Source organism: Seriola lalandi, unplaced genomic scaffold, assembly GCF_002814215.2.
Source record: "Seriola lalandi dorsalis isolate HSWRI2012SDOR001 ecotype SW California unplaced genomic scaffold, Sedor1 jcf7180002054660, whole genome shotgun sequence".
Taxonomy (NCBI): Eukaryota; Metazoa; Chordata; class Actinopteri; order Carangiformes; family Carangidae; genus Seriola; species Seriola lalandi.
In genome coordinates, this window is record NW_019525213.1 from 908,778 (window position 1) to 921,575 (window position 12,798).

Genomic DNA, 12,798 nt, shown 5'->3' on the forward strand with positions numbered 1-12,798 from the left:
AGAGACTGGGAAGACTAGATTTGAAACATTTAAAAGATACACCTCCTTTAGTGCTGCTAAATCTCTGCCTCCATGCCGACTTGTTGTGGTGTCTCCATGGAGACAAACACCCTTGCAGCCGGGCTTCCTCTCCTTCATCTGGACTCAGACGGTGACTGCGTTTGATCTGTAGAGGGCTCTAACGTTACACTGGAGTCTTTCTTTTGTCAGGATAACATGATGTCAGTGCTGTTGGGCTTTTCACATACTTACCACAGCAACAGTCACGTGTAATATACAGAATATTAATGATAAATTATGCACAGCAGAGCAGTTGTTGAGCAGCACATACCTCAGCAATCACTGCTCCTGCATTCAAAAACCTTGACTTTGAGCAGGTCCATTCTTCTTGGATACAGTGTACGATTGGTGCTTAGCTCATGATGTGATTATCCAATAGCAAATCACCTCCACAGCGCCTGCAGAGTCAAGTCTGCAGCTGTGCAATTCCTCTAGGGACAGAAATACAAAAAGAAAGGTAGATCAAAAACTCCAACAGATATTCAGTGGTTCTTTAAGCTTTATTTACATGCACCATCTCTGATACAACCAAGATAGGAATTGGAATTACAACTGACAATGTCAACTTGATGTCTCTTTTTTTTGTAGGAACAATAGGAAGAAATGGAGAATGGATATTGGCAGTGAGTGTTACTCAAAATTAATGTAGGAAAAAAAAAAAAAAAAGCTTCAAGTCAGTATTCTTTTATTTTGAGGATGAAATGAAGCTACGAAACCATATTTGGAAGCACATTTGTGCAGAATTTATTTTTCCTAAATCAAAAATTCAGCCATAGGGGTTAAATATTTCTGTCACATTAATGTCAGTTAACTGTAAGAGTGTGTAACATTAAGAATTTTTCTCAATAACTCTAATCGAGGACACCAATTTCATTGATCCGTTTGCCGTCTGTCCTGATCAATACCCAACTGAGGTGGTCAAAATATAGGCGACAAACCGTTAACATAAAAGTGCTTTTACACAGCTCTAACCCAGTATACATGGGGTAAAACATGCAGGATCACAATAAGAAAATTAAATTAATAAAACAAATTTTAAAATGATAGAGTTCAATTTAGCAAGGAGACAAACTCACAAAAAAGTAACCTCCTGCTGGTCCTACAAAAACTGTGCTGATGTCGATTTTTTTTTTTTGCCCTTATAGCACTGGCTCCTAATATTTATACACTGTATATCCTCTTATTTCCACTTATTTAAATGCAGAAATATTTTGGCAATATTTAAAATACTGTGGTTGCTCCTTTCTCAAATGACAAAAATGGCTCTAAGATACTACACATCCTCCTCTCACAGGGTTAGAAACACTATATTCCCCAGCACCTGCTGTAGTGCTGATAACAAAACGGGAGGCGACTACTGACGGTCCGTCTGCAGCCACTCCCTGCTATCTTCTTATTTATAGCACCAAGAACTCCTTCAAAAATTAACAAACTCCAAAATATTGTAGTCGAGTGCTGTGGAGTGTGGTTTCTTTAATCCAAATAGTCCTAAGTGTTCACTAATGTAAATGGTGTCAACTAGAGCGAAATCATGGCCTTAATTCTGTCCTAGACTCTGTATACTGAACAGTACTTCCAATATTGCAGTAAGTGGAAGAGGAGGAAGAGGAGGACAAGGGGAGGCGGGAAGATGGTGAAAAGGGATCTGCAGCAGAAACACCATATCATCAAGACTTCAGTAATGCACCTCTTCTGAAGGAACAGAATTCACAGTAATGTCACTAAAATCACAGGGTAAAATTTGCTAAATAAAAATAAAACATTACATACAAAAACCACACAATGTAGATCAGTTCACATCTTGATAACATATTAACCTCTACAGATTGATATTTGGTGCATGACTTGGTGCATCAATGGGGAAAAAAAAAAAAGCTTTTCATTAACATTTGTTTTAAATCTTTTAGTCCATTTAGGCTACGTCTCTGAAAGAAACTTTAAAAAACCAAAAACAACAAAAAAAAAAAAACAAACGCTTGTCAAGTATCCTCCACTGGAACGTAATAATGTAACATTCTCTGCAGCTTGTTTCTGTAAACAGGCTGTCACCCCAACAACAGGCTGACAGCTGGTTTGGCAAAAATGTTGGTTTAGGTATGAAAGGGTGTGAAAGAGGAGAAAGCAGGGTGAAAAGATAATAATTCATCTTCAGTTTCATGTATCACTTTGTGATACGAGTGATTCCCTGAGACTAACACGAGTTGATGCTTTTCATTTAGTTTTAACAAAACGTCCTGTACTTCCAGTCAGTACTGTTGTTCACACCGCCCAGGCATTGATCTTTTTAAAGAATTTTCTTTTTCCACTGTGAAGACACTATTGTGTGTCTCAGACACTTAAAATACAGTACCCAACTTAATGCCTCACATTGAACAGAATGGAAAAAAAAAATACTACATGAATACACTTTTACATACTTCCTTCCTTCTACTTGCACAATGCAGGACAATGAAACCAAATTTACATTTTCCCCACTTCTCTTTTTTTAATCATGCTGCGCTCTGACAGAGCTTCTCAGCTTGGGACCCAGCTTTGAGGCGAGGTCTGTTTTGAGCTCGCAAAGCTTCCTGAATTCCTGTTGGCGTTCTGGGCGGAGGTGAGGCAAGAGTCGAAGCTGAGGTCCAGGCAATCTGCGTCCATCAGTTCATTGCGGATGATGGAGTCCATGTCGCACTCCAGGCTGCCATTGAACACGTCGAGGTCCAGATCGGCAGGAAAGCGGTCCTGGCCGGACAAGCCAGAGCCGAGCTGCATAGAGGCGTTCTTGCTGGGAGACTTCAGGTGCGGCGGCTGCTTGGTGTCGGCGTGACTGGCGTCGTTGTCAGAGGTTGACAAGCCAGCTTGCCAACCAGGCACTGAAGAGCTTTGGGCCTGACCTGCACTGGTGTGGTTCACCAACATGTGGTCTTTGCGCAGCAGCATGGCGTTTCGGCGGGAGTTTTGCAGGGCAATAGCGGTGCTGGCCTGCGACATCAGCGGGTCGGACTGGGTGAGCATGACATTGCTGTGGCTGTGGGAGTCCAGACTGAGCAGGTCCTGCAGGGTCTGGTGGTCGCTGAAGTGCGAGATGCAGGAGAAGGTGGTCTGCTTGTTCTCCTGAATGGTCTGCATGGGGGACTGCCGCAGGCTCGTGATGGACGGCGGGCTGAAAAGGGGGTTCGGCCCGTAGCTGCCAGAGGGGCTACCCAGACTGCTTCCTGAGCAGCTGAAGGTAAACACTGAGCTCCCCTGACCGTTTGCTCCGTTGTCTTCCTCTCCAGGAGGAGGCTGCTGGGATGCTGTCAGGCTGATATTGTCTAAAAGGTCGTCCATCAGGTTGTCAGAGAGTCCATCGTTGAGGTTCATGGTACCTGCCAGGTCAGAGAGCCCTGTGGGCCCCGTGGACGGGGACATGCTGCTGGGACTGGAGTACAGCATCGGGGAGAGGGGAGAGTCATCATCAGGCACCTCATCCAGCTCCAGGTTGGCCAGGATCGGGGACAGACGACCGCTGAGTGTGCTGGCATTGGAATTGGTCCGGGAGCGGAAGTCTGTCCAGGCGTCTAGCTCATCACTGCTGCGGGAAGTGGGGCTTCCTGTCCATTTGGAGAGGCTTGAGGAGCTCTCAGAGCTGCCATCTTGAGCGGCCTGCAGTGAGGCTTTCTTCTTGGTGGCGCGCCCTCGGGCTCCTTTGATGTACTTACTGTTATCCATGGATACAGCACGTCGTCGAGGAGCTTTGCCTCCTTTCCCACCTTCTGGGTTGACCATCCACCAGGAACTTTTCCCTGTCCCTTCATTCTGGACTTTCACAAAACGACTGTGGAGGGACAGATTGTGTCGGATGGAATTCTGCAATGAAAATGGATTTAAAAAAATTAAATGCATGTTCATATTTTTAAAATGTATGTCAAAACATGATTTCTAAAGCACTTTAAAAAATATGGTACCACATATTAATGATTTTAAAGGAGAAATACATGGGTTTTTACACAAAAGGCAGTTATGAGTCATGAGGAAAACTACTCAGCCTGTCCTGTAAAACTAATTGTATAAACTGTTCTGTGGTTTTGGAGGAGCTTTGTCAAGTCTGGGAAAATAACTTTGATGATGTCATCATCCAGGCTTGGACTTTGAGACAACAAAATTTAACAAAAAGCCTCTGAAAAATGTGGCCGCCTACCAGGCAGTTAGGGTCTGATGAAAACATGTGATTGATTGCATTACTGGAATTGTAGGAACCTGTACTATAGAATGAAAGTCAGAGTTTCTTGGTTTCTGTTGCATCAGTTTTGACCGTTCAAGCCCCCAACTTTATTCAAGAACAGTACTAAATTGCTACAGTATCCATTTAAGCACATGGGTGTTATTTTCACAGCTTTGGTCATCAAAAGTTTAGATAACATTGTAGTCAGTAAAGAAATTGCTGAGATCTGGGAACATGACGACATTGCTTTGATGAAGTCTAACAGGGCAAGAGACACAAGACGGTCAGGCAGGTTGTATTTGTGCCAGATCATCTCAACTACTGCAAGCGGAGGTAAAACTGAAAGCAACAACACCAAAGACACAGCACGCACAATAACGACACGTATGGTAGGTCAAAGATGAACCTGATGAAGACAGCTTAAAACTGACTATGGAAACCAGTTATCACTACAGGGTCCATTTAGTACTATTCTGGAGCTTTCAATCATAACACACAATGTCCCTCAACACGTTAGTTATAGATGTTTCAATTTGAATGAACCTTAGACTGAAATGAACTTTCAGTCTTTTCCCGTTTAAGCTAACAAGTCCTTAAAGTCCTCAGAGAAGTCCAAGTTTGAACATCTGCAAGTCGATGTAGGAAAAGTATCTATCATCTAGCTGATGATGATCAAAAGCTGGACAGTTATTGAATGGAGCTTGTGGTTTTCTGGGGAATGCTAATACAGCTAACCAGAATTTGTTTAGGAGCTATCTGATCGTCTGACTGCTCATTTTATTGCCCTGTTGGATTTCTTTTTAGCAGTGCCACAACGTTGCCAGATCTCAATAATTATCTTGATTAGTGAAGCGTCATTATTAAAGTAGAAAAGGATGATGAAAACTATGAAAATGAGGATTTATACTTGTGCTGTGTGCCTTCTTCCTCCCTCAAGAGAAAAATCATGTCATTAAACCAACTATTAAAACCAAGTACTGTGAACAATTCCAACACTGCAGTGTCTTCTAAGAGACACTTTTTCTTTGCACCTCACACTGTGACCTATTTCTGGCTGCTCGGAAAGGTCTACAGGATTTCCCTGGAGATGTTCCCAACCATGTACAAAATCAAACAGCTGGAGCCTGCACGGCTGGCCCACACTAAGACTCACTGTAGTAAGTAAGGAGAAACTCTGCATTGACCTCTGCAGCCCAAAGGCCAACTTCACTGGGAGAGGGTCCAGCATAATTCTCTTAAGCTTGAATTAACTTGAGTAAACCGAGGTCCTATTTAAATCCATCTCTCAGAAGATTAAACTAATCAAACACTAAACAAGCACAGCACAAACAAACTAAAGCTACACAAGTCTGCCCAAATAATGTGGACCTGTGGAGGCAGCTGTGGAGGCAGTTGATCTCCAGCTTTGTGATGACTAAAAGATCACAAATGAGTGTTGGCCACAGTTTTCCTCTAAATGCAATGAGTCAATGGAATGACCCGCTGACATCAAACTTACAGCAAAGCCCTCGCTCAAAGCCAATTAAAGGATTGGGCCAACCAGCAAACACTTTCATCAACAACGCAGCACATGTGACTCAGGTACCTCATTACTTTTCTGTTTTTCAGCTGGCTTTGCTGCTGGCTTTTATCAATCATTCAGAATTAACCAATGATCTCCTGTGTGGGCTAAATTACAGACTTCAAAGGATAAGGGGGGTTTTATTGTCAAATCCCAGAAAATGACCAAAAACAACCAAGTGCTAGCTCATCTTTCAGTACTCTGACTTCCTCACACTGTGGCACTCAGCTCCAAGTTCATTTGTTGCTGTAGCCAGCAGCTGTTTAGCTTAGCTTAGCATAAAGACTAGAAGGAGAGGGAAACAGCTAGCCGGATACTGCCCAAAGGAAACAGTATCCACCTACCAAAGCTCATTAATTAACACATGATATCTTGTTTGTGCTAAACTAAGCTAGCTAGCTGCTAACAGTAGCAACATGAGAGTGGTATTGATCAAGGCATTCCTTTAGAAACATGTCACAAATACATAGTTAATCTAAAAACAGCTGGACACTGTCGTTTTTAGGAAATATTACTTCAACGGGAGTAGAGAGTGCATTTGTTGGGACTATTTTTCAATGTGGATTAATATGTAATAGTGTGTATGTTGATCATAATGATAGAGCATGTCACCCATGTATCAGGCTTGGGATACAAAAACAGTAGTTGTGAGTATAGGATCAATTCATTGATAACAATGAGAAAAATATAGAATTTCACCTTATCCTTTCATTCCTGCTGCCGTGTTGGGCTTTGGCCAAACCCTGCACATTTCCTCCCACTTCAGCTGGCACGTATCCATTTCCATTAGCTGAGTTTATAACGGGAAAGCTATGCTCATAATTAAAAGTAGATAAATCTCTGATTGTTTGATGAAGAGTGCCAAAAAGATGAAGAGAGAACTGGAAATGTCACAGCAGTGCAGGTGTTAATAAAAACACACAGGGAATCAACTCACAGTGTTGAGTTTTGATCTCTTTCATCTTTCTTTTGCCAGCATCTGGGACTATAGGGAGGATATGGGTGATTTTAGTATTTTCACGTTCTCTAAAAGGTTGATAAATGAGCCTGATGGAAGAATCTTACTCTAAAATCTGCATAAATCTCCCTTAAGACAAGTGGATATAAACTGGATATAAGAGTATAAGAACAGACAAGCTGCTGCTGCAGTGAAGCAAAATTCAACAGCACTTGCTTGCTGAGGAAACATCTCTAGGTCCAAATGGAGCGTTTCCACTGACGCCAGTGCGGCAGTGACTTAAGGCAATTACCTTGCAACAAAAGAATATATTGGAGAATAGTCATTCTTCAAAACATGGATGCTTTTAACACCACTTTGCCAGTGTTAGATTTGGCTTTTTAAAAACAAGTATGAGAGGTTGAACAAAGGTTGTGTGCCAAGAAAAACATCATCAGTTCCATTTTAATGATCTATCTATGATTTTAATTTCCCCCTAAAAGCAATTTGACCAATATTTGACATTTTGCTTTTAATAAATTTACTAGATTTCCTACTAATCTAATTATGTCAGATTGTACAATAGAGATCCAGCTTGTGATTGAATTTGTTGCCTTATTTCACTCAAATGCAGCTTAAATGTAGGAAGTCTAAAGTGCTCCCAAATCTGAAGGTACAGCATCGCTTTTAACTCTAGGGCGGCCATTTTTTTTTTTTTTTTTTTGCAATTTTCTGACATTTTATAGAGGCACAGAAATGTTGCTACTGGCTCACCATGACTGACTGACTGTAAGTTATGTAGAAACTGTGAATTTCATGACATTGATAAAGATAAAGAAACAATTCCCAACCGTCTTAACACGTTGATTCATCTGTATTGGGTAAGCGCTGACGAATCAAAATAAACAAGGTTTCGCTTGTAGATGTATTTCTTCAGAAACGCTTTAAACTAACAACAAGCAAGATATTTGATACTACCACGTGTCATTAGGGGATGTACACCCTTAGCGCACACATGCTAAAAGACAAATGCCCATGACCTACAGAGAGTGAACACAATAACAGCAACACCTGTCCTGTTCAACCTAATGCAATTGAATACAACAGCCCTGCAATAAATAAATAAACCTTAGTGACACTTCATGTTTGGTTGAGGCTGTCAGAGAGGTTTTGATTCAACTCTGTGCTCATTTACAGGGACATAAATTGCAGTGTTGCTGTGCTGGATTGTTCTGTATTAAAGCTGATGGATAAAATAGCTGTTACATCTTGCAACATAGCACAGTTCAGTATAATATCATAATATATAACATCATAATGTACCACACCAATCAATCCAGTCTTACATATGCAACAGAAAGTTGGTTTTAAAGCTTCGCAAAGGCTGTTCTTTAATTACAGTGCTGCTGATTTTGAATAAATGACATGATGTACTGTAGGGACCTTGCTATGGTTCAAGATATACAGTAATCTGGACTGTGTGCAAAACACAACATTCCTGTTATTTCCTGAATTTTTAGAAGGAATGTGCGGCCATGTAGGAGGTAAAACTACCAGCCCTGCTCCTTAAAACAAACAGCCAGTGGACATAATTGTATCCATTGAGCTTTAGAAAAGAGTTAAATTTTCTGATTGCTGCACAGGTCCATACAGTATGAGCCGCACGGCATAAAATCAAATAAAATCACAAAGAGCAAACTCCTGCCTTCCCCTCCCCCACACAGTCACAGCACTGCTGCAATACCCTTTGAGCAATGCCTCGGTCTGAACGGGGACTGGAGCAACGCCAGTTTAGACAGAGCCAGATCCAAAGAGAAACACTGAGCTTCTCTCACACTGCTACACATTGACCTACATAATTTATAGTCAGCTGATTGATTCTTGTGCCCGGGCCACATGAAAAGACAGTGTGGCACACAGCAGGGCTGAGCCGCTGCCTGGTCATCCATATAGAGGAAGCTAAATATTTAGTTTGGATCCACAACAATGAGGGAAAAAAAAAAAAAAAAAAAAAAACTATCCTCATGTTGGAGCTACAGAAGAAGCCAGTCATTGAATGTGGCGTTATCCTGGTTTTTTTTTGTGTGTGTTTTTTTTTTAATGGGAGTGAGACGTGTGACAGCTCTGGATTTACAACCCCACAGTCCAGCTGAGAACATTTTTGCACACAGTCCCCTCTTGCAGATGACCAACCTTAAGCTGATAGCTGAATGTCACACAGCTACAAAGCATCTCCTAGGAAATGCTGATGTCAGCTCTTCTGAAACCCTGACATTAACCCTTTCCTCTGCAAGCCGCTGTCTGTCTGCAGCCACCGAACGCATCTGGTGGCAAATGAGCATCCGAGCATGAATGAAAACTGACCTCCATTAATCTAAAGAATTAACTAACCAGCTGATTCTGTGCAGATTAATCAGTTATTAGCATCAATTTGGTTTTCATACAGATTGCTCATGTTTTATATCCTAATTCTGAACATGCCAAAGCAACGTGACAAGGTTTTTCTTTTCTTTTCTTTTTCTTTTTTTAAAAAGCACAATCTTCACTGTTACTGTAATTTCTTCATGAAGAAACTCCCTGGAATCGGCCTGCATCCCACATCCACAGTTGTGCGGGATTACAAACCTATTTCCAGAGTTTTTCTAACCCCCCCTCCAATCTAAATCCTGCAAAGCTCAAAGCTTTCATCAGACTTGATTCCATGACAGATGAATTGGTTTTCCAGGCCTGTACTAATCCTTAAAATCAAACAGAAGCAAACAGGGCCCCACTGAAGCTTGTATGAAGCCCCTGTGTAACAGTGTGACCAGTTTGTCTGAAAGTGAAATTAACTTTGCATTGCCTGTTCCGTGTCTCGACTTTCATACCCACTACTTTGTTTTTCCTGGATTAGTGTGCACTTTGATTTTTTTTTTTTTTCCTTTAGGTGCAAAAGTAATAATGCGTGTAATTTGATGCACCTTCTATTACAACTGTAGTCTTGTATTTTGACAGCAGCTTGGGTCATAAGTCATTTAACACCATGTGTCTGTCAGGCAGCCACACAGTTCCCAATTCCCTGCTGATTATCTCTGACAACCAAATATACCTGATAATAATAAAGCTAAAAATATAACCTGAAATTCATCCTGTATGTGGTGGTGTCTGCAAACAACACAGCCACTGTTTGTACCCTGCTCCTCCATCTCTACATTAACTATAGCTGTGTGCATTGTGTCTTTACATGACCACAGTATGGTCTTTGTTATGATGACAGCACCAGCATGTCACCGCTCACCTTCCAGCCAGCAGAGCTATTGCTGTCGCCTTTGTCCTTGAAATATGGCACAGACCTCACCATCCAGTCATAGATCTGGGACAAGGTCAGCCTTTTCTCGGGGGAGCTCTCGATGGCTTGGGTAATGAGGTCTGCATAGGAGTAGTTGCCCCAGGCGTTCCTGCGGGCGGAGGACTTCCTCAGCTGCTGGGAGGCAGAGCCGCCCAGAGCCGCGGCGGGGTTATGCGCGGAGGAAGGCGAGCCGTCGGCGGCCTCCTCCTTGCAGGGGCCGCGCTGGACCTCCACGGGCTGGGAGATGGAGCTTCTGCTGCTGCTCGGCTCCCGGGCTTTAATAACACCACAGCTGGCTTTCTGAGCAGCGCCGCTCCCCGTGCTGCCGCCCTCATCATCCTCTTCTTCAGGGATTACGTCAGTGTCATTTGTCCCGGGTTTGCCCGCACCAGACTCCGGTCGGGGCAGGGGCCAAGTGCAGGACCGTGGCCGCTTCTGAGGCTCGAAATCCGGATCTATCTCAACGTTTAAGGGAGGCTCGTCGCCGATGCGCGGCGCCTCAGCCATGTTAATCGCAATATCTCGTTCGTTGCACAAAGGGTTATAAAATCACTCGGGTCGCATTCCATCAATGTTGTGTTCAGGCTTCAGGGACACTTTATTTACTATGCACGATATGCAAATGTCCAGCCTGCAGCCCAGTCCCAGCACGTGTCTGTCTATCTGTCCTCCTGCAAGGCGTTTATCCGCGGCACACACAGCGGATCAGGCTGACCAGCATTAACAAAACATTGCCTTTTCTCATGCACAGCCCACACCCTGACCAACATACATTGCAATTTCGCGAAATGTGGAGTTAAAGATAGGAAGAGTCCGCGGAGAGTCTTGGAGGAATCCAAACGGCGTTCCTTTACTAAGCGCCCGCGTCCTGCACCGCGATCCTGCGACGTGCATGCCAGAAGAAAATGAAAATGACTTCATCTAATGTCAGCACATCAGCTTTATCATTCCGTACACAGCTGCCATCTTGACTATTTCCTTTCCCAAGTCCTTTATCATCCGTGCAGAGAGCTGCCAGTCGCCTGAGCAGTGCGCTGCTGTCCAGATACCATCAAGGCGGAGATTGGTTTCTCAAGGCCCTGCAGCTTATTTAAAAAAAAAAAATTAAAAAAACAAACAAAAAAAAAATTAGGACTTCTAGAGAAATGTGGCGAGGCACAAAACCGCCATTTCAACAACTAAAAAAGATAATGCATTCTGGCTGTAGATCTGTGTCATCTTGAACAGCCCAGCACGGTGTCCTCCGTGTGGCCAGCAGCAGCCTGCGAAGACACTTCATTCAATCTGCTGCTGCTGTGGTTGGCGCAAACGCTCCGAGTCCAAGGGAAGGGGGGGGAAAAAACACGATCCTGCCCCCTGGACTGCACTGAAATTAAAGAGACAGTGTGGACATGTCCGCTCAGCAGTGACATCACTGTCCTCGGTCTTGTATCGGTCCTATTGAATTTAAATATTTAATTAATTAAGTTGAAGTAACAGTTCCAGTACTTACCTGTATTGTTGAGGATTCTGTGCAACACTGCCCTGAAGCCTGGACCAACACCAGGGTGTTAGAAATACTGAGGCCATTCAATTTTGATGAGACAACCATCTGTAAAACTTTAAAATTACATTTTCTATCCGCACGTTGCTCAGAAAAATATTCTAGAGGATAAATACTGAATCCTTTCTGTAATTATTCATTTGTTGGCCCGAAAAGTCATCAAATGACAAAATCAACATACCCTAATATTCCTTTAAAAAGGGCATGACCTCAGTAATAATTCAATATAATAATGTAAAATAATATAGCAGCCTATGAAATAGTCAGTAATTAATACAAAACAAAAATGTCAATTGTTTTAACACGAATGGTAGCTGCCATATTTTAAACACTTACCTGATGTGAAAGTTGAATTACTCATATTAAAATTCATTTGAAAAAGTGAGTAATTGGCTAAGAAATAGTATGTTATGTATATTGATTGATTGATTTCCAAATGGAATCATGAGGATATGATCATATATCGTCTTAACTGTTTAAGTGTGAATACAGACACATATATACCAACATAGGCACTAACACATTATATACATATACTGTACTGAAAGTGTATGTGTACACACAGATAAATGTGTACATGTCAACACAAGGAATAAATATCCTTATTAATATCATAATATTGATTTTAATCATAGTGAGATAACAAGCTACTATATAACTTCTACTAATACTACAACTAGTGGGCAAGAAGTAGTAGAGTTTTCCAAAAACAGAAGTAATAGTAGTACTGCTACTATTCAACCAAAAATCTACGAGTCTGAGGAAAACTTACTTGACCAAACTCACTACTTTACATCGCTGGTGGTTGTTGCTCTTGTCGTGTCAGCTTTAGCATCGGATCAAGAGGAATGTAACTTAACTTCACTCTACAAAGTGGATTGGTTTCAGGGTTTAAAGTTCCTGGATTTTAGGATTCAAACAAGACTTAATTTTTGCAAAATAACTTCAAACTGCACTAAATAAAATCGCACCAACTGTCTGCACAGATGACACTAGTGTTTGTACTGGAGATGAACTGAGATGAAGTTTGTTTTGTTTTTTTCTCGCTTTCACTTCCCACACAGTCTCATCTTTGTATTTGTAGAGCGAATGCTGATTGTTTTAAATAAAAAATATATATCTATATATATATATATACACACATGTAAACAGGCGACCAGTTAAACATCAACCACCTCCCACA

At 42.0% G+C, this 12,798-nt stretch overlaps 1 protein-coding gene across 1 annotated transcript; it reads right to left on the reverse strand.

Moving 5' to 3' along the window:
* Positions 1-541: 541 nt before the first annotated feature.
* foxo3a (forkhead box O3A) lies at positions 542-11,808 on the reverse strand. The gene is made up of 2 exons (XM_023420993.2): positions 10,022-11,808; positions 542-3,891 (listed from the first exon to the last, which is right to left on the reverse strand). The coding sequence occupies exons 1-2, from the start codon at positions 10,577-10,579 to the stop codon at positions 2,575-2,577; spliced, it is 1,875 nt and encodes a 624-aa protein (XP_023276761.1). The 5' UTR covers positions 10,580-11,808; the 3' UTR covers positions 542-2,574.
* Between the last annotated feature and the right edge of the window lie 990 nt (positions 11,809-12,798).